Source organism: Eptesicus fuscus, chromosome 15 (assembly GCF_027574615.1).
Source record: "Eptesicus fuscus isolate TK198812 chromosome 15, DD_ASM_mEF_20220401, whole genome shotgun sequence".
In the NCBI taxonomy this organism is placed as follows: Eukaryota; Metazoa; Chordata; class Mammalia; order Chiroptera; family Vespertilionidae; genus Eptesicus; species Eptesicus fuscus.
In genome coordinates, this window is record NC_072487.1 from 64,235,882 (window position 1) to 64,258,982 (window position 23,101).

At 36.4% G+C, this 23,101-nt stretch overlaps 1 protein-coding gene across 1 annotated transcript; it reads left to right on the top strand.

Annotated features, from left to right (window-relative positions):
- The first annotated feature begins 1,140 nt into the window (after positions 1 to 1,140).
- Positions 1,141 to 22,705, top strand: RAB14 (RAB14, member RAS oncogene family). The gene is made up of 8 exons (XM_008152131.3): positions 1,141 to 1,407; positions 9,554 to 9,612; positions 11,968 to 12,021; positions 13,160 to 13,337; positions 17,170 to 17,236; positions 19,830 to 19,917; positions 20,228 to 20,258; positions 21,905 to 22,705. The coding sequence occupies exons 2-8, from the start codon at positions 9,561 to 9,563 to the stop codon at positions 22,080 to 22,082; spliced, it is 648 nt and encodes a 215-aa protein (XP_008150353.1). The 5' UTR covers positions 1,141 to 1,407; positions 9,554 to 9,560; the 3' UTR covers positions 22,083 to 22,705.
- The last annotated feature ends 396 nt before the right edge of the window (positions 22,706 to 23,101 follow it).

Below are 23,101 nucleotides of genomic sequence, written 5' to 3' on the forward strand. Positions count from 1 at the left end.
TTCTTTTTTTCTTTTTTTTAAAAATATATTTTATTGATTTTTTACAGAGAGAAAGAGAGAGGGATAGAGAGTTAGAAACATGGATGAGAGAGAAACTGGGGATGTGCCTGCAACCAAGGTACATGCCCTTGACCGGAATTGAACCCGGGACCCTTCAGTCCCCAGGCCGAGGCTCTATCCACTGAGCCAAACTGGCTAGGGCAGTCCTCAAACTTTTTAAACAGGGGGCCAGTTCACTGTCCCTCAGACCGTTGGAGAGCCGGACTATAGTTTAAAAAAAACTATGAACAAATTTCTATGCACACTGCACATATCTTATTTTGAAGTAAAAAAACAAAACGGCAAAAACACCCGCATGTGGCCCGCAGGCCGTAGTTTGAGGACGCCTGCTGATTAATCTCTATACCAATGCAGTTGTAAAATATTAATTATATATATAGATCCACAAGCACAAGGCAAAAGTGCTCAGGGTCTACAAAAGTCACAATGCGGCCTTGTACTAGGTTGTGCTACACTTTCTGGGAATGTGATAATAGCAGACCAAATTGAAATATGGGAGGTGATGAACAAATTGAGAAAAATGTGGTCACAATTTCTCTTCTCCTGTCAAAGGCACTCCCAAAGGTTAAAAGAGACAGAAGAGAAACATAGGGCGGAAAGTGCCACTTCCTAGCTGCATGATCTTGGGCAAGTGACTTGATCAATCCGAGCCTCAGTTTCGTCATCGATAAAATGGGGATATGTACCTCCTGGGATTGCTGGCCAGGGACCTCATGTACAGCGTTCAATAAATACATGTTGAATGAATGAATACAGTAACTGTGCGCTTAGTGTCCAGTAAGTGGTAGTTGCTGGCATTAAAAATAGTCAAAAGTCCTCAAAATGACAACCCAAGCCTGTTAGCCCCAGACGTACCTCACTCAACTTCTACACAGACCTGCTCAGTAAACTGCGCTTGCGCATAAGTGCTTTCCCGCCCCCTCAAGCGTGAGTGTCAGTGGGCGGGCGTTCGCGGCAGCGTGACAAATCAGGATGGGAGGACTGAGGAAGGGGCGTGGCTTATCAGGCTGGGCCTGGCCACTCTCTTCCGGGCTCCGCCAGCTGCGCGCGCATCCCTCTCCCCCTTCTTTTGTGGTCCGGCCCATTGCGAGGGTGACAGGAAACCCTGTGCAGGGAGCGCCGCCATCTTGGACCTGCCCGAGGAAGATCCTGAGGGATCCCCAGGAGCAGTCGCTGCTGCCACCGCTACTGCCGCTAGCGCGTCTGCACCTCCTCGTCCAACCCGCTACCTGCCGGGGCCTGGGCCGACCGCCCCCGCCCCTTTTCGGCTGCGCCCGCACTCTTCTTCCTCGCCCTGACGCCCCCCCTCCCGCCCGGAAAGCTGCCCAGCCACCAGCAACCCCCCAGGTAACCCAGGCCTTCCGCAGTGTCCGTCCGGCCGAGGCCTCTTCGCCTGGTTCGGCGGAGGCCAAGAGTGGGGACGACGGCGAGCCGGAGCCGCGGGCGGGCGGGGCCGCAGGACAGGCCCTGTCAGGCGGCAGCGAACCCGGGGTCGCGGTGGGCGCCGTGGGGCCCTGCCTGCCGGGACTCCCATGCGGGGGCGAATGTGTCCCTGCACTGCGCCCGCCGAAGCCTCTGGTCCTCCCCGCCCAGTGGAGAGGCGTGTGGGGAAGGGTGTGTTCGGCCTCGCCTTCCCCGCCTCCTCGGCCGCACTGGGCAGACTGGCCTCTCCGCAGGCCCTTCTCCCCTTGCTGCCGTTCCCGGCGGCTGAGGACCACCCCCGCGGTGTTTATCCGCGTGAGCCGCGCCTTGCAGCCCACGAGCCCCAGACGTGGCAGTCCCCGTCCCATAGGCCGCGTCTGGCCCTGAGTACAAAAGGCAGCACGCCGGCATCTTGGACTATCGCCGGTGTCCTTGTCGATGTGGGTGGACTGTCCGGACTCGGGCTGGAGAAGAGGGTCTGTGGGTCTGTGCTTGGGAGGTTCTGATTTGAGCGAGTCCCTATAAGGCCCATGACATCCTATAAGGCCCCGAGCCCAGATGGGATCCAGAAATGACGAAGACCACCAAAAGTTTTGGCATTTTTAGGATTGAAAAGAAGGAACAGGCGTTGTTTGGATCGTTTGCACTTGACTGTGTGTCAGGCACAGATTTGGGTGTCTTCACACTTCACGTAGCTGTTGGTGATAAGTCGAGTTATCTTTATTTTACAAGTGAGGAAACTGAGGCTTGAAGTTGTGCTGTGGCTGGTTAATGATGATGTGCAAACTGGCCTCTCCTTACCCTGGGGCTGGAGCTTACTACCCTCAAGTTAGGCCAGGGTTACAGACCTGACCATTTTTAAGGTAGCATTGGATGACAGTGGATTGCTCCTTTATAACCCAAAGTCTTGTCGTGTCAGCCACTGACACTGCCAGTCCTTATTCTCACAATTCCAGGGGGGAGAGAGGGCAAGATTTCCATTTGAAGTAAAAATGGGGTTCTCCAGAGAGCAAATGCTTTCTTGGTGGCCCCACAGCGGGTGTCGGAGCCCAGATTCTAACTCTTGCAATTTATTGCTCATTTCAACACTATCATAACTTCCTTTTATTTAGATGTGGTTATTAAGGACAAACTTAACCTTGCACTAATTCAGTTCCCACTCCCCCTTCCCCTAAGGCTTTCCAAAAAATTTCCTCAAGATTTCTGCTTAGGCACTGTTACTGGTCATGCCTTGATGCATGTCATGTGTAATGTACTTTGACTTCCTAGTTAGTGACCATAAGCAAGTTACTTAACCTCGCAGACTCAGTGTCCTTATCCATACAGGGGATAATAGTACCTATATTTTTGAGTTTTTGTGAGGATTAAATGTGATTAAAAACCCTTAGCTCGTTGCTTGGCATACAGTTAGTGTCCCATTGCCAGGCTTGTACTGAGTGTTTAATATTTGTTGACTAAAATGAGAGGAGCATGACTTTGGAGAGCTAGCTGTAGATTTTAACCTGGGCCTTAAGCTTAGCTTTCCACTTAGTAGTATATGATCACGGATGCATCACTTCTCTGAGCTAGTTTCCTTATCTGTAAAATGAGTTTTTAGGATTAGAGATTACTTTTAAAGTAGCTGGCATATATTAGGCACTCAGTAAATGGCAGTTATTTAAAAGACGTAAAACTTTAGATTCTAAAAATCTAAAAAATTTATCGGAATTAAAACTACATTTTAAAAAGTTTTTGCTCTTTATATTTTATGTTAAACTTTATGGTTGTGTGTGTCAACCATGCAACAGAATTTGGGGTGCTTTTACAACTGATTTTTATCAGTATTAAATATCTTTCCATAATTGTAGTAAGATATTGTACTTGGAGGAAACCTTTGGTTAAAGCAAATAGAATATGTTGAAATAAGGGCTATTGAGAGAAGCTTCATTTTTTAAAAAGGCTTGAAACATTTGTTTGTGATTAAATGCCCATTATGGCTGGAGACAGCAATGTACAAGTAGAGGTATCAAAGATGATCTACATTACTTTTTAAATACTTTTATTCTAGACTATTTTAAACATGTACACTATAGAGTAGTATGTTAAACCTTCATATACCTATCAGCCAATGTCATCAATGATCAGCAATTTTGTTTCACCTGTACCCTCTCCACCAAGTTATTTTCAAACAAATCTTAGACATCATATTTCACCAGTAAAATTTTCATTATTACTAATCCTCTTAACTGTAGTAGTAAGGGCAGGGTTTTTGTTTTTCTCCTAAGGACTTCTGTGAACTGAGGTGCAGTATTGGAGAACTTTATTTCCTATTCATAGCATACCCTCAGTTACCTGAAACAAGCTTTCTATTGACACATGAAGGAAATTCAAGTTTTTTCTTATTCATATTATTGATTTGTATAAAAGTGTGTTAGCTTGTCAAAAGTGAGGTTTTGTGGTTTTTTCTTTGTTGTTTTGGTTTTTTTTTAGGTGAATTTCAGAGATTGTTTTATGGTTGAGGAAAGGAAATTGACCACTCATTTTGATTAGATTAGAGTATTAGAGTGACTCCTGAAGTTTTGTGTTCACTTGACTGACAAATCAAGTAGTAATTCACTTTACTGGGCCTATAAGTAAATCCAAATGCTTCTGTTATTGAGTTCCATGAAGGCAGGGACAATGTTGTTGTTTTTTTTGTTTTTTAAGCATTACTATATTGTCATATCTAACATAAGGCTTTGTGCTTAGTAGATGCTCAACAAAGATTTTTATATTGGAATCACAAAAGCAGCCTCTCTGGTGATTTTAATAAGGTACCTTGCACACACACACACAAAAAGTCTCTACAGTGAGGATTAGAATTTAAATAACCTGAAATGTTTAGTGGGTTGCTTTTCTCGTGTGTTGTCTTGAGTCAGTTATGTAAAAATTACACAATAACATCATATATTCTAAGGAGTAGAATAAAATACCTATATGACAGTTGTGAAAGGATTAGTCAGACAGTGCATAAATTAACACAATAAGGAGCCAAACCATAAAAAAAAAAACTGGAAATGTCATTGATCATTGGGGTGTTTTTTGTTTATTTTTTTAGACTGATCATATGATTGACTTTCTATGTTCCCCATATTATTGGTAAATGTGGAAGTACTGTTGGAAATATTATGAAAGGGAGTTCTTTTTTGGTTTATTTTTTAACTTGTTTTATATCAGAATTTCATATAAAATGCTTAAAAATATTTAACAGCCCTTTATTTTTTTTTCTACCTTGAATATTTTAAAATAGTACATGCTCATTATACTGTCAGTGCAGAGATGGATAAAGAAAGTTAATTTCTCTCTTCCCTTTTTCTATTCTCAGCCTGTGTGTTCATTTTTTACAATTTGATGTGTATTCTTCCATATTATGTGTATATAGGATTTGAAGGGTGTATGTTTGTTTAAAATGCGCTATGTTATTGCACCAGGCTTTTTATTTTTTTAATCCACTTAAAGTCATGGCTATTATTTCCAGGTTAATACATATATTTCTAAATGGTTTTTAAACTAGATGTGTATTGTTTCATAGTGTAGATGTACTTTATTTAGTCATTTCCCTGTTGATAGTTTAGATTGTTTCTAGATGTGTGTTTTTTGTTTTGTTATTTTTTTGTTTTGTTTTGTTTTTTGCTGTAAAAATGCTGCATTAAATGCATTTAAACCTGTAACCTTGTGGACTGAAACTTTTATTTCTGTAGACTAATTTTAAGTGGGTTTCTTGGCCAAAGAGTGATTTGGATTTTTTTGAGGGTCTTTTTTTTTTTTAAGATTTAAAAATATATACCGATTACTTCCCAAAAATGTTGTGGCAGTTCAGACTTCCACAAGCAAAGCGTATGAAAGTGCCTACCTTCACATCTCTACCTGCACATTTCAAAACTGGTCGTTTATATGTCTGTATAATTTTATTTGAAAAGATGTCTCATCCAGTATATGAAAACCATGCAATTTTATTTTTGTCACAATTATGATTATGTTTAATGTCCATTTAATAACCATTTAGATCTATATGTATTGGCCTGGGAAAACATCCATAATTTCTTTTAAGTGAAAAACATGTTGAAGCATTTTATGCAGTAGCAAACTCCATTTAAAAAAATGTACTTCTCACCTTAACAGTGGTCTGTTTCACGTTAAAGAGATGAGGTTACAAAATCCTGTTAAAGCAATATGAAGCATAGTTAATATTTAAAACAGGCCACACAACTATTATTAGTGTTTAATTATGCATTTAGTAAACATTTCTCTTGATAGCCAGGAAGTTTTGAGCTAAATTTTACATGCACTGATAGTAAAACTATTACCTTAATTTCTTGGTATAATTATCCTCCATCTTTCTCTAATTTTGAGTTTTTGCTTTTCTTTTATCAGTCTACATATTTATGTGCCTTTAATAAGCTACCTTAAAGAAAATCAAGTTCTTTGGAATTAGGTCTGAAATCAAGTTCCAGCTCTACCTAACTTTTTAACACTGGCCAAATGTGAATTTCTTCAAACTTCTGTTTATTCAGTTTTAATAGACATGATAATGATTTTGCAGAGTTGTGAGAATTAACTAAGAATTATGTAAGATAATCAATATAAGGAAAATGCAAATCATCATATGGTTTACTCTCAACAAATGTTATTTCCATTCAGAAACTTTTTAAAGTAAATATAATATGAATTATTATTGCTAGTATTATCATTTATCCATACCTATAAATCCTGATTACAGTGCATCCTCTGAATGTAATCATTTAATACTGCTTATTCAGAATATTAAATTAGAACCCAGTGAGTGGATGAGAAAGATTTGTGTCCCAGTGTACCACTATAGGGGTTCATAGATGTACTCAACAGGTATATCTCATAATTGTGGAGGGATGATGGTGTTGTGGTTAAACACAAAAGTCAAAACAGTCTAAGTTTAATAGAGACTTGACCAATTAGCTGTGTGACATGGGCATGTTACTTGCCTGTTTGGTCTTTCCTCATCTGCAAAATGAGGATAATGGTCACTATTTTATAAGGATGGTAGTAAGACTTAAATGACATTGCATGTGAAGTATTTAGCACATTCCCTGGAATATATTAAATGCCCAAAAAGTGGTAACTGTAACAGTTGGTTTGTTATTAGTTTGCAAGTTGTTCATATATTTAATGATACCTGTTGTCTGAATGTAGTGCTCTTTTTTCCCTAAAGAAATCAAAAGACATTAAACGTGATCTATATGATTTGGATTTTATTCAAATGCTTTTTGTAAAACCTGAAAGTGCATTTTAATCATACTAGTGGTTGTGCACAAGTTATAGAATATTACCAAGGTTTTTTTAATTAGTGGAGATTATAGTACTGAGAAGTTGGACTCATGTTTTCAGAGCATTTGAACTAGATTAACATTCTAATGCTTTTTTTTTTTTTTTTTTTTACTTTTGAATAAGTGAAGCAAAGGCACCCCTTAATAGGAAAAAACATTCCTCCCCCCCCCCCTTCCAAAGCTGGTTGCTAGTTACAAATATGTTTCTCATCAATTTTAACAGTGGTTAGTTTCATGTTCAAGAAATGAGGTTGGGAAATCCTTGCTTTAAGCACTGTTAAATAGTTAATATGCAACATACAGATCATGTATCATAAAAATGTACACTTGAAACCTATGTGATCTTATTAACCAATGTCACCCCAATAAATTTAATAAAAGAAAAGTAAATAAAAATAAGAGGCCACTTGAATATAGTTCTACTGCAAATACATAATTTTGAGTGAATGCTATCAATAAACTATAGATGTATATTTAAACCTAGTTAGTATCTTACCTTAGAGTAAGAAAGGGAGAACCTGATGCATTAGTAGCTACAGTGCTAGATATTTTGTTTTCCTTACCTACTGAAATGAGTAAATTTGAGTCATTTTTCTTTAACTCTGCTTTCATGGTTTTTATTTCAATTTTTAAGAAACTTGAACTAGAAAATTGTGTGGTGAAGTAGAGACAGCAAAGGTATTAGATATGAAATAATCATTTTTTATTTGGAAATAGTTGATAGCAATTAATGCTTGGTAATTTAAAAAAAACATTTTCCAAATTAGTCATCTTAGTAGATGTTTGATTAATGAATACTTGTGTGATAATTAGCTGGTGTGCAAATTAGTATGACTAGAATTGGGTTGTAATTTCATGATTAGCTTTTAGAGCATTTCAAGTAGAAATTGATATTGTTAGAGGTGATAGTTTTAATATAAAATGGAAGGAAGCAAAGTATGTACAGCTACAACTTTCAATAAGAACGGAGAAAAGAAACAGGAAAATCAGAAGGGGAAGAACATGAGAGAAACAGTAAGCTAAAGGTTACTAAATTATTATTTCCCCCAAGTTTGAATGGGGAAAGAAGAGTTACAAATTAATTAGAAGAAAAGCGTCTGGAAGGAGTGCAAGCTGAGACGTTATAATCTTTATTATTATTATTATTATTTTTTTTTTTACATTATAATCTTTAAATACCATTTTTATTGAGAGAGGTTATTTTTTTCTTTGTGTTTGGGATATGGTTCAGAGATCTAGTGAATAATTCAGACCAATTTTTGCCTCAGGACCAAGTTCATTTTTAAAAATTTTGAGTCCCTAGTGTCTGAAAAAAGGGTATTAGGGTGATGATCAGAATTAGAGTTAATCTAACTAGAAAAAACCCCTTTCCTGAAAGAACTGGTTAAGGGAGTTTTCTGTGATGTCAAAGACTGATTATAAATGTGTTAAAACAAGTCAAGCTGGAATGAGTAGCAGGGCCTCCACTTCTGTTGAATGTAATTCATATAACTAAGAGAGGAGACTATATTGTGTGAAATGATTGTCCAGTAATTTATAACTTTCCCTTCCCTGATAATAATTCACTTATTTTACATATATACTTTTCCTATAGGTTATATAGAAATTTTATTTGAAATACATGTTTCAGTTATTCAGTCATGCCAACTGTATAGCTTGTGTAATGGACAGTTGGCCAAAACAGTAAGAACCAGATTTAAAAAATTACTGGAATTCAATTTTTTTAAAATGAAGGTTAAACCTTCATATATATAAAGAATTTTATCTTTGCTTAAACTGAAAACTGGTTTGAGAATAATTTTATTGGAAGTTATTAATAGTATTAGAATTCACCTCTTCTCTAGCACCTGACAGTATCTGACACATTCAAGGCGTTCATTTGAATAAATTGGAGTAGTTTTTTAACTTATTAAAAGGCGGAGTGAAATTATAATTCTATAGGGTAAGCCTGTCTGAAGTTATGGAATGGGCTGTGATCTTTTGAAATATATTCTGACACATAAACTTCCAAATTTTACAACAAGTAATATTTTATGCCATTATTTCTCTCAGCTCCTAAAATAGCAGACATTTGATATATTGTTAATCTTTAAATCCTACATGGGTTTGAACCATATGAAATTGCCAATGATTGCCTTTTTAAAAAAATCTACAAGAACAGTTTCATATGGTTCTATATAAATCTGACATTAATTTGGTTTGGAAATAATGATTGCTTTTTCTTTGGATACTATGCTAACCATTAATTTATAGTGGAATAAAAAAGTTACATTGTGTTTATAAGTTAGTGGTTACTTAAAATAAAAGATTCTGTTTTAAAAATCAGTGAGTTCTGAATAAGTAGGCCATCAGTAAGTCACTTGACCAGTAATAGGGATGGGTCTTAAAGAGAAGAGGACTATTTATAATGATAGTTAATTCAGATTTATAAATATTTCCTTGTTGAACATTTTCCAGAATAACATTTGTTATTAAATATTTTCTAATGTGAAGTATTGGAATTGTTTTGATACAATGGTTTCTTATATTTTCATGGATAATACATGAAAATGTTAAAGCAGTGTTCATTCATGAAAATTTATGCATTTGATCAATTTGGGAAATGCAGTTTTACTCCAAATTACTGTGACCAACATTTTGTTTATAATTAGTGTGCTTTATTTTATGTACCTTTAAAGGATAGCAGTTATCAGCTTGAATAACTTATGTATACTTTTCTACTGAAGTAACAACATTTTCTTTGTTTTTAGTGCCACCATGGCAACTGCACCATACAACTACTCTTACATCTTTAAATATATTATTATTGGTAAGTTTATTTAACTTACACTCTTGTTCTCCAAAGAATGTTAACATATAAAATATTTATATACTAATTCTTAACATACCACTCCAGAAGAAGTGGATGACTTTCTCAGTGCAAAATTAAAACTCTTTTGAGATTTATAGTTGCATTAACAATGGACTCTTTGCTTTGTGGCTCTGGATACTTTTGTAGAACAGTGTATCTTGGTTGAAGTGATCTTGATTGTTCTTGGGGGATACCTGAAAGCTTGTTAACCCTTTGCACTGCTTGCTTTTTTCTCGATTCCTTTATTCTACTCGGGATTTAATTTTTTAAATACCCCAGATTTTACAAAGCGCGGCAGTAGAATAAAAAACGAGTTTCTTTTCATACAAACTTATTTATTTGAATATTTTTATATTTCAAATTATTGATACATTCAAAGAGTATAAAAAGAGCTGCTACTGATGCTAACCGTGTCGAGTCACACTCGACATCCGAGTGCAAAAGGTTAATACTGGAAAATAAATTAATTTCCTAGGAGTGAGGATACATTCCAAAAATATCATAAAAGCCCTCAGAACCCAATTTTTGGATTCCAAACATTGATTCAGAACAATTGTGTAATACACATCCTATGTAATAGAGAGGGAATATGCTAATTGACCATCACACCCTCACAAGATGGTGGCGCCCACAGCCAATAAAGAGGGAATATACTAATTGACTGCCACACCCTCACAAGATGGCAGCGCCCAGTCTCCTCAGCCCTGCTTCATCCAGCCGGAGTCCCCCAGTCCCCTCAGTCCTGCCTCATCCAGCCGGAGTCCCCCAGTCCCCTCAGCCTCACAGGGGAAGGCAGTTGGGGGCGATTGGGCCAGCAGGGGAGGGCAGTTGGGGACGATCATGCCGTCAGGGGAGCAGTTAGGCATCAATTAGGCTGGCAGGGGAGCGGTTAGGGGGCTATAAGGCTGGCAGGCAGAGTGGTTAGGGGCAATCAGGCAGGCAGGCAGGCGAGTGGTTAGGAGCCAGCAGTCCCGGATTGTGAGAGGGATGTCCAACTGCCGGTTTAAGCCTGATCCCCGAGGGGTCCAGATTGGAGAGGGTGCAGGCTGGGCTGAGAGAACCCCCCTCCCCAATGCACAAATTTCGTGCACCAGGCCTCTAGTAAAATATAATATTGATGGTTTTCCCTTAAGTTTCAAGATGATTTTACTCAAATTGAAAGACAATGCTGTTTATCCAAATATAGTTGTAAGAGCACAGTTGAAAGTACATATACTTTTCAGTTAATTCTACAAATGAGAACAGTTTGGTTTAATGTTGATCTTAAGTGACTATAGTGGAATGCTTCCTTCACCAAAGGTTAAATTGCTGTAGTACAGAGGTGACACTTGTTCTATTATGGTTTCTATGTAGTGCATATTCTTTTCTTTTGTGGAATTTTACAAAAAAACAAAACAAAAAAACAACAAAATTTGAGATAAGATAGGATCTAGTGAATCAGGTTTCGAAAACTCATTTCTGCTTGTTATATGCTGCTGCCCTATTTGTCACTCCTAGGAATCTTTTGTTTTTATGCGTGGTTAAGAGAAAGAACAATATAAAACTTTGAAACAGCTCAAAGTGAAAAACACAATTAGAACAATTTCTCTGTTAGGAAAACACTTTCTGCCCTAACTGGTTTGGCTCAGTGGATAGAGCCTGTGGACTGAAGGGTCACAGGTTCGATTCCGGTCAAGGGCATGTATGTACCTTAGGTGCGGGCACATCCCCAGTAGGGGGTGTGCAGGAGGCAGCTGATCTATGTTTCTCCCTCATCGATGTTTCTAACTCTCTATCCCTCTGTCTCTCTCCCTTCCTCTCTGTAAAAAATCAATAAGATTTATTAAAAAAAAAAAAAAGGCACTTTCTGTCCTGACCGATATTTCTCAGTGGTTAGAGTATTGGCCTGCTGACCCAAGGAACTTGGGTTCGATTCCTGGTCAAGGGCATGTACCTGGGTTTCAGGTTGGATTCCAGGCCCCAGGAAGCAATCAATCCATGTGTCTCTCTCACATCCTTGTCCCTCCTTTCCACCCTCCCTCTCTCAAAATCAATGGAAAAAAATATTATCTGGTGAGAATTAACAACAACAACAAAATTTTAAAAACTCACACTTCCCAGCTGGTGGCTAGTACCATAATTTATAACCAGACTCTATTACTGCTGAAAGTTGGGAATAGTGAATTTGTACATCTCAGTGAAAACTGACCTGTAGGATTTTTAAACTCATTATAAATTAGGGAAATTTATGATATTGTATAGCAGACATTGTATATAATTATGAGTGTAAAATTGAGAAATGTAATTGCCACTTGAAACTTTTTTTTTAAACAGGGGACATGGGAGTAGGAAAATCTTGCTTGCTTCATCAATTTACAGAAAAAAAATGTAAGTTTAAAATGTAAGGTAAAACATTAGTAAATTATTTCTTGTCACTTTTCTACCTTTTAATGTGTCATTTTTAGTGTACTCTATGCATTTGAACATATGCACTTTTGTCTTTAGGGAATGATTCTATTTTTAAATAGGTGCAGATAAAATGAAATATGCCCACATATACAGTGTTAATTTTTATATGTCATATATAATTTGATTCACTTGAGATGTTTTTATGGTAAAACTTAATTTTTAAAAATGTATACTGTAATGTCAAATTTAAATCTTTATATTCTCAGACTTTCATTATAGAAATTACCTTATTAGGGGAATTTTGCTGCATGTATCATTTGTTAACTATATAACAATAGATTGGAAATACTTAAAATGGAATCTTGTCTGCATTCATGACTTGATTAAGATTCAAAGTACAACTCTGACTTGGGTGATATGGGAGGGGCCATTTTATTTTATGTAACTAATAGGCTAATATAGTTGAAATTGTTTCCATATAGTTGAAATAATTTCTGTGGCTTTTTTTTCTTCATAATACAGTATTTTATGAAGTGTCTATTGGTCTGTGTGTGCTTGTACCAGAGAATAGTAGGTTTAGGTTTCCAGCGGCCTTATTATAAGGAAAGGACTAATAAATTTGTTCTATTGGATTAGACATATATAACTTGCCAGTATAGAACTATAAATATATATTAAGCGTGGTGATTTTCTTTGAGGTATTAGTATATTTTCCAGGATAAAAATTTGGTTGACTAATAAATCTTGAGTTCTAAGACCATTGATTGATTTGTTATATGTAAGGATTGTCAGAGGGATAAATATAACATTGGTATTTTGAAAAGCTTATTACAGTCTTCATTTTTAAATTTAAAATATTTATGAACTAGTCCTTTACAGAAGTTTCCTGACCCCTGTCCTAGTCCATGTCAATGACTTCTTCTGGGTTTTTGCTTATTTATTTATTATTTATGTACAAGCTTTCGTCTGTTTATAGCCTATAAGCATTACTAAGTCATTTGATTATACAGTGGATTTTTTCCTCCCCACTGATATTAATTTGTGTTGAAGCAGCCAAGAAATTTGAAACTTTCTTGAAGTTGGGATGTTATACTATATTTCTTTTCCTCCCTAACAGTTATGGCCGATTGTCCTCACACAATTGGTGTTGAATTTGGTACAAGAATAATTGAAGTTAGTGGCCAAAAAATCAAACTGCAGATATGGGATACAGCAGGACAGGAGAGGTTTAGGGCTGTTACACGAAGCTACTACAGAGGAGCTGCAGGAGCGCTTATGGTGTATGATATCACTAGGTAAGAAATTAACTTTTCAACCTTCATACTAGAAAAAAAATCTACTTTAGGCAGTATGGTTTCTTTTTTATTGATTTGAACATTTCTTAGTTTATAATTGTGTGACTATAATAAGTGTGGTTATTTGGGTTTTATGGTTTCTTCTCTAAATTGCTGTTTAAGACTTGACATAATGTGTTGATTTCCTTTGCTGAAAGTGGGTATGACTGAAGAAAAACTTTAGGAGATGCTGGTGGAGCTGACAGAAGAATACTATTCTGAAAAGCAGCATCAGTTGAATTATTTGAGGTGAAATAATATTTTATACCAAACTTTGTTCTTTTCACTTCAGTAAAAAGCAAGCAAGTCTTGAGGAATTAGTGTCTACTGTAAAAGTTTACACTTCTTCAAAATAAGGCCAAGCAAGAAATTAAGTAGTTTTGCTAATCCAACATGGTAGATTATAAAAAGTTCTTACACTTGCATCTGAAGTTTGAGCATTTAATTATTTTTTGTCCTAAAATGGACTGAAGTGGTTTATAGTACTTGAGGCAGTGAGATTAAATTTATTTCAACTTAACTATTTCTGGAAAGTCAAAGCACTTTATACAAAGTAACAAAATTGGACGGTGGATGTTTGACTTTAGAAAACATGGAAAATTGTGTCACTTTTATTAAACTCTGTCTACTGCAAGTTAGAAAATGAACTGAATCATCTTTCACATTAATGCAAAGTGTCAGTCTAAAGCATTGTGACTCTGACTTTGGGGTGGTGGGGTAGGAACGAGTGAGTGGGACCAAGTGATAATTAGACTTTCAAGCATATTTTCTTTTGGGAAATGCTTTATGCTGTTTTCTAGGCTTGGATGATTTCAGGGTTAAAACAGAGTGAAATAACCTTAATGGTTCTATATAGCCAGACAGAGATCAGTAAATAGTTTTGTGAGAAGACTATTTAAAAACTTGGCCATCTGTACAAGACATCTTTTTATGAGAGATGCATTCCCAAAGACTTCACATAATTAAAAACTCCATGAATTGATAAAATTTAAATATTGCTATATGTGCTTACAATATATCAATGTATAGAGTAGTAGTTTGTCTTTTTGGTGTATGTGTCTTTTCCCCCTAGCTTATAGAGATATAATTGACATATAACATTGTATAAGGTATACAGTGTGATGATTTGATGCATATATACTTTGCTTTTAAACATACCTTTTAAGCATAGTAAATGCTTTTGGTATGTGTGTCTGTTTAAGTTATCAAAAGTACTTCTGCTAGAAACAACCCACATGTCCATCAACTAATGAATGTATGGATGAATAGGTTTGGTATATGCATACAGTGGAATAAAATTCAACCATTAGAAGGAAAGAAACATTTATACATGCTATTCAGTGGCTGAACCTAGAAAACATTTTGCTAAGTGAAAGAAGCCAGAAACAAAGGCCACATGTATGATTCCATTTATATGAAATACCCACACTAGGCCAATGTGTAGAGACAAAGAAGATTGCTAGAGGATGGGGAGTGAGTGCTAATGGGTATGGGGTTTCTTTTTTTCATGATGAAAATGTTCTAGAATTAGAAAGTAGTGATCATTGCACGCTTTGTGAATATTCTTAAGACCACTATATTGTAGACCTTAAAAGGTTGAGCTTTATAGTATGTTCATTATATCCCAATAAAACTGTTTACTGGTAAAAAGTACTTTAGGCTTTAGATAGGTATTTTCTTGACTCAGTGATACTTCACAGTGACATTGATGTTGCAACCATGACAGTGTTTCCTCCCCTTCCCCCACCCCAATTTTTTTCTATTAATCCTTGACATTTTGCAAACTTAGAAGTTCCTGCTTTAATAATACTTTTATTCTTGGCATTAACTCTAATTGTTACAGGATACATTCCTAAATTGATAGCATAGCTTATCATGGTAGTTTGTATGGTTCTATCAGTTGTTTGATATATCTAACATACATGACAAAGTTAGGGATATTTTCACACATTTTTTTTTTAGCTCTAATACCACCATGTAATGAATATTTGGATGGTTCTGTATTTATAGATTTGAAATTATAATTGTGAATTTTAAATTAATAAAACAATTACCAGATCAATGAGCAGAAGTTATATGGTACATGTAAATAATATGGTTTTCATAATCTTGATACCACTTACAAAGGATGTGTAGATTTTTCTGTTTACTAAAGTGGTGCCAGTTTGTAATTCACTGTTTTGCCAGCGTTGACAATTTAATATTCATCAAAATCAGTATAAATGTTTTGGAACTGTGTTAAGGTTTTATGCACAAAGTAAGATAAATTTTTTGTGTAAAAGCAAGGTATGCTGGTACTACAAATATTGAGCAGTGATAAAACTTGTGCTTTTAAAAAATATTTGACTACTGTTTATTTACAATTTTTAAAACACTGGGAAAAATTATTATTATTTATTTGGCTTTTTTGTACATTTAAATGGTAATTTGTGTATATGAGATAGCACAGTAAAAAAAAGAGTCTGAGTAAGGAGTTCCTTTCAGTTCCACTAGGAAAGAATTAAATGTTTTGAATATTGAATTTCAAATGAGCGCTGGCAACTGGATATTATGGAATATACTATTCACAGGGCTAAACTTGAAACACTTTTAGGATCCAGTGTGTATAAAGGTCCTAGGCCTGGCTCTGAAATCATTTAAATCATGTGGGCTTCTGTTTCCTCACCTGTTAAATGAATAAGATGGATTAATGTTCTGTGAATCTGTATAAATAAAGAAAAACATTTTTAACATTTAAAATTTTTATTCTTTTGACCCCTTTGGTAATGTCTGATTAATATTATACCCTTTATAATATTATAAATTATTTGCGTTTGCTTGCTATTTCAGGACTTTCTTGGCTAGTGCAAATGAGCCTATGAGTTTTTAAACTCTTTCTTGTAGAAAGTGGAGAAATAGGGCATTTTGAATCCCAAAATGATTTAGCTCTGATGAATAAGAGTACAAAGTTAGGATAAACTCACATTCTGGTATCTGGGGACTTGAATTTCTAGTCACATGCATTCATCAAAATCAGTATAAATGTTTTTTTTTAAAGCCAGTTTTTATTTTTTGTTAATCCTCACCCAAGGATATATTTTCCAGTTGGTTTTTAGAGATAGTGAAAGGGAGGGACAGAGAGAAGGAGGGAGGAAGAGAGAGAGAGAAACAAACATAGATGTGAGAGAGACATCGATTGGTTGCCTCCTGGGGCCTGAGATCCAATCTGCAACCCAGGCATGTGCCCTTGACCAGGAATCAAACCCAAGACCATTTGGTCAGCTCTGACGCTCTAACCACTGAACACTCCAGCCAAGGCTTTAAAGCCAGTTTTTATGCTGCTATAATTAGCTTATTCTTTAAGAAAAGGTGGATTATAATTTTGAACAATTTTTATATATTTCAAATACAGTTGACATAACAATATTAGTTTCAGGTGTACAACATAGTGATTAGACCTTTCTATAATTTAAAAGGTGATCACCTCAATATATCTAGTACCCATCTGACACCATACAGTTATTAAAATATATATTCCACATTCTGTACTTTATATCCTCTTGACTGTTTTTACAGCTGGCAATTTGTACATCTAATCCCTTCCCTAGAATGGTGAATTTTATACCAGTGTATTGTATGTCTTTGCGTTCTCTAACTGTTGTTCTTTAGGTTTACAATCTAGTCAAAGCAAAAATACTTTTTTAGGATCTGTTGATTAAAGTCTATATTTTAAATACTTATTGAAGTTTCTTTTTTTCCTGCTGAAATGGCAATTATATGTGGCAGTCATAAATGTAAACTTTACATTTTGCAGAAGAAGTACGTATAACCACTTAAGCAGCTGGTTGACAGATGCAAGGAATCTCACCAATCCAAATACTGTAAGTTAAATGATATCTAAGATCTAAGCTAACCCCAAAAGGAAAGCCATTTGCTAGTGGGATTTTTGTATTTGGGTACTAAGAATGAGAATCTTTTCTTTTTGTGTGTGTGTGTGTGTGTGTGTGTGTGTGTGTGTCTTTTTTTTTTTAATTTCTTTATTGATTAAGGTATCACATATTTGTCCTCATCCCCCCATTCCCATCCCACCCCCCAAGAATGAGAATCTTTATTTTATTCTTAAATTAATTGAAGAATACGTACTATTTTTTTTCCAGTATTAATTATCCCAGGTCTCACATTTTATATTTGTTTTTCATTCATGTTTGTGGTTGAAAAAAAGTTATGAATAGATGGTGATCTCATGTCAAGTGGAGACTATGAAATCTGAAACTACCACTTTAAAAGGGATCTGCATTAGTTTCATAAAATGTTACCATTGGAGGAACCTGGGCAAAGTGTAGATCTCTCTGCATTATTTCTTACAACTACATGTGAATCTACAATTATCTCAGTACATTTCAATTAAAAGTAAAGAGTTCTGCATGCTTTAAAAAATTAGCTTCTTTTTAAAAAAATATATTTTATTGATTTTTTACAGAGAGGAAGGGAAAGGGATAGAGAGTTAGAAACATCGATGAGAGAGAAACATCGATCAGCTGCCTCCTGCACGCCCCCTACTGGGGATGTGCCCTCAACCAACGTACATGCCCTTGACCAGAATCGAACCTGGGACCCCTCAGTCCGCAGGCCGACGCTCTATCCACTGAGCCAAACCGGCTAGGGCAAAAAAAAAAGTTAGCTTCTTAGACTGAGAAGCTACTGAAATTTTTAGGAGCCAAGTCACCATACTAGACTCTGTAGAATAAACTAAAGATAAATTTGGATCCTTGGCCCACAAAATGTTATAGTCTAACAGGAAGACTACCTATGGGAATACAAATAACTGCTGAAAAGCAGAATAAAATATGAGTTAGAATAGAGTGACTGGTGTGCTGATGGGAGCCCAGGATGAGCAGTGGCATCTGGAGAAATCAGCTTTAGAGAGGTGGTAGGGCGTTTGAGCTGGGATTTCAGGGGTTTTAGTAGATGCTGCTGAGGGTATTTCAGGGCCAAGTGAGGAAAGGCAAAAATGTGACTCTGAACTTCTCCAGAACAAGGCCTATGTCTCACTTAGCTTTGTACCCCAGCACCTAGTAGAAGCCTGGTTCAATAAATATGTAATCAGTGGTAACACTGGCTTTTATTAGGGAACAGCAATTTAATTATATTGAGAGTCCGTTAACATGGTTTGCCAATTATGACGGGGACTGTGCCTAGAACTTTCATATCCATCATCACCTTAAACTAAGTGTATAAACAAACCTATAGGTTGACTGAAGTAGGTTGTTAAACTACTTAACTATTCTCAATTACATTCAGATTAAAAGTTTATTAGACACCAGTTTTTGGAAGTGGGAGGGTTGTATTTTCACATGAAAAGAAGTTAATGGTTGTGGAAATCTCTTTTAGTTGAAACCATCCATTTCTAAAGTATCCATATCTGGATTAGCACATCTGTTTGGAAGGGGGAGAGAGGGTTTGTTAGTTGGTATCAAATAACATATAGGCAGAAACAGTCTACTCATAAATCTGTCGTCCCCCCTCCCTCCAAAAAACAACAACACACACAACCTATTTCCCAAGGCTGCACACTTATTCTTAGAACTTTTCAGAGCTGCCTTTAACTTTGGCCTTCCACTTGTATAAAAATGATTCCAAAGTGGATATAGTTGTATGATATTTTGCCTTGGATTTGAATTCACTGCATATGTGTTTCTACACAGACATTTGTTATCAGTTGCTACAAACTTAGTCCTGCCTAGGGATAATGTGGGGGGAGTGGTAGGACAGTATTTGTCTGAAGTTCATAGTTTGAGTGTTATACCTGGGTTCTAATGTCCTCCTACCACTAACTCATTAACTGACCTTTGACAAGTCTCTGCCTTATTTGAGCCTTAATTTCTTGACCAGTAGCCTGAAGGAGTTGAATTAGTAGTTTGTAAACTTTTTGAGGGTCCCAGAAACTTGAAAATCTGATGAAAGCCACGAACTTCCTCTTGAGGAACTGTCCTTGTTTACAGCATTTTGTTTCATTCTGTGCTTTCACAGATCCCCTGGAGCTTGTCCATGGACACTTAGTTATCTTCCATAGATAAATCATAATCTTTGGCCTAGACCAGGTGTGCCTCTTGGGCTATTTTGTGTTTGAATGGCTTTTAAGCTAAGAGTGTTTTTCACATTTTTAAACAATTGTAAAAAAAAAAAAAAAAGCCTATATAAAGAAATCATAACACGGGGCTCAGAAACCTAGAATATATCCTCTCTGCCTATTACAGAAAGTTTGTGAACCCCTGGCCTAGAAGATTGCTGAGAATCCGTCTTAATACTAATGGCTTCATGATTCTACAGTCCTGTCTGGTGGATAATTGCTAGTACTTGGTTTTCTTTTTAGGCCCACATTTTTTTGTCAAGATTTTTGGATTTCAGAATTTTTATGGTTGATTTAAGTTGGTGGTTTTATTTTAAGATGTTTTTCTTTTGGTCACACATTAGGTAATAATTCTCATAGGAAATAAAGCAGATCTGGAGGCACAGAGAGATGTTACTTATGAAGAAGCCAAACAGTTTGCTGAAGAAAATGGTGGGTTTCTTTTAAGACTTTTAATGGCTTTTTGGGAGAGTTGGGAGAATTCCTAAGGATTTTGCTCCTGCAAATTATTTATTTTTAATGCAAACTATTCAAATTTCAAGGGTGAGGAAATTGCAAAATGTGTTTGAGAATTCATGTGTTGGGGGGAGGAGTACTATTATTCCCTTTATTTCACATTCATATTCTTTCATAAAATATTGAAAGCTGATGGGAAGCTTTAACTTTTATTTAGATGTTGCTAAAGAAAATGTCCTTTTGAGGTCATTTGAAATGTCCTAATCAGTCTGAAATTTACTTTTAGGCTTATTGTTTCTTGAAGCAAGTGCAAAAACGTAAGTATGGCTAAAATTAGATCATTTTCATTTACATTCCAATTTCTCAAAATAGAACATAGATATAAAAAAATGTATAATGTATATATACAGTTGACCCATAAACAACATGGATGTGAACTGCATGATTCCAATCATGAGGATTTAAAAAACAGTATGTTTTTATTGATTTTTAGAGATTGGGGAAAGGGAGAGGGAGAGATAGAAACATAGATGAGAGAGAAACATCATGAATCAGCGACCTCCTGTACACCCCTACGGGGGATCAAACCTGCAACCTAGGTACGTGCCCTGACCAGAACTGGTTGACCTCGTGGTTCATGGGTCAACACTCAACCACTGAGCCACATCTGCTGGGCCATATGAGGATTTTTTTTTTTAAATATATTTTTATTTCAGAGAGGAAGGGAGAGGGATAGATAGATAAAAACATCAATGATGAGAGAGAATCATTGATTGGCTGCCCCCTGCACGCCCCCTATTGGGAATCGAGCCCACAACCCACCCGGGCATGTGCTCTTGACTGGAATGGAACCTAGGACCCTTTAGACATCCACTGAGCCAAACCAGCTAGGGCCATATGAGGATTTTTTAAATAGACCTGTGTAGTTCAGTTGGCTGGCACAGTTGAAACCCACGTAATTCAAGGGACAACTCCATCATTGGGAATTTGCATGTTCAGAGCAGATTTTTTATTTCAAGGAAGGTCGGTGCCCTAACCCTCCCACGTTGTTCACGGGTCACCTGTACATAAAATGTATGATACATAAATACCTAATGCTTATGGCTAGAGGAGAACAGTAAGCAATACTTTGCTTCCTATTTGACATTTCAAAATAATATTTTTTGTTACTTTACCTAAAAGATTATACCTTGATTGCCCACTGGTAAGCAATGTTAATAAATGAAATTGTGTAAACATTTCAAGTGTTTGACTTTCACAACTGAGGTTGAGTTTGGCATTATGGACTCAAGCTTGGTCAACCTATTTAATACTTCTGATCATGATAAAAAGCATGAGTTAAGGAAATACTCAATGTCTAAGAAAAATTAGAAGCATAATTAACATTTTCTTTTCTCCCATGTCCATTATTGAACCCTGGAACTCTCATTATATTTATTTAAGCCAAAAATTCCTTGCATTGGTAAGAAGTTAGCTCCTTTTTTATTCATCTGTACTGTTAGTCCTAAGAGAACTGAAGTGTGAATATGGCTAAGCATGACTATGCCACCATCACATGATAAAAACAGTACAGTTCATGCTTGGCTAATCAGACTCTTCAGATCCAGGAATCATTTGTGTATGTTTGGAGATTTCATTTCTAGTGGAATACTCTATTATTACAGAAATGGCCTATTTTAACTGTTATATATTAGTATGTTAGCATTTTAATGATTAGAACACATAGAGTTATCAAATAGGGTTTGTAGAAACAGCTCAGTACTGTGTTTATATGCTTTCCACAGAAAATATTTCCCCATGTTGTTCTCTTAGCTCAGTCTTCTGGTAATCTCTTATAAGATGACAGTGGCTAAGTTGAAGACATCATGGCAGTTGACTAAAGTTTAGCAAAAGGTCAGTGTATAATGTCTTATCTTTTGTAGAAAACTGTGGTTCTCGAATAAAGTTGTCAATTGCCTCTTAGGGGAGAGAACGTAGAAGATGCTTTCCTCGAGGCTGCCAAGAAAATCTATCAGAACATTCAGGATGGAAGCCTGGATCTGAATGCTGCCGAGTCTGGTGTACAGCACAAACCCTCAGCTCCGCAGGGAGGCCGGCTAACCAGTGAACCCCAACCCCAGAGAGAAGGCTGTGGCTGCTAGTGACCTCTTTGCTGTGGCTCTCATTTGACCTTTCACCTCTGTCTGTTGGAAGCAGTACTTTTTACTGCCTCGTTGTCTTCTGTACATCTTACTGGGTTTAATTAAAAAAACAAAAGAAAAAAAACAACTCTGTTTAAAAACAGTTTAACACAATACTAAACTGCTAAACAACTAGGTGTAATCAGGTTATCAAAAGCAAGTAATCTCTCCTGCATGGTAAATCTAGACTTTTTTTCCCCCCTTGATTGTCCTCATGTTAGGTATGTCACCAATACATGATTTAAACTGAGCACTGATGCTGGACTTCATGATTTTTACCCCTCCCTCTTTTTGGCAGGGCTTTGTCTCACTGTATGGTTTAATTTGATATCTTAAGCCTTTCTTCCCATCTTTTAACTGTTAAAGTATGTCTGTTGTAACCAAGAAGTTTATTGCTGTGAAATGGCTTCTGGTGATAGAGAAGGGGTTCTATAACTGCTTTTGTTTTGTTTTTGTCAGATAAATTCCCTGTTGTGTGGGTGGCATTTTTCTGGAAGAGGTTTGCTTCTGTCTTAGCCTTGTACAGGGAAAATATCCATTTATCAGCTTCTCTTTTGTGCTTAATAGCTTTATTTTTTTTTTTTACATCATTTTATCCTTTTCTCTTTAGCAGAAAGTAAATATGTATAAATTTTGAAGGAACTGAACTAACAATACATCCTGTGTATATTCTTTTAATGAAGAAAATAAATTGATTACTGGCATTGGAACAGTATAAAATACCAGTTTGTACAGTAAGACCTATATGTGACCATGTTACTCCCTTCCATTTCACACAAGGAAATAGACACAACTGCAGTTCACAAGTAATACTGGCTCCACCCATTGGTGCTGGCAATTTGGGGACATTATGCTGTAAAGAGCTCCTAGCGTGAGAGGATTAACACTAGCTCATCTTTGTTCATCTTTGCACTGTGGCTTACCTGCAAATTTTCTTAACTGTTCTTGTGCAATCAACAATGTGCAAACCTGCTTTTCTC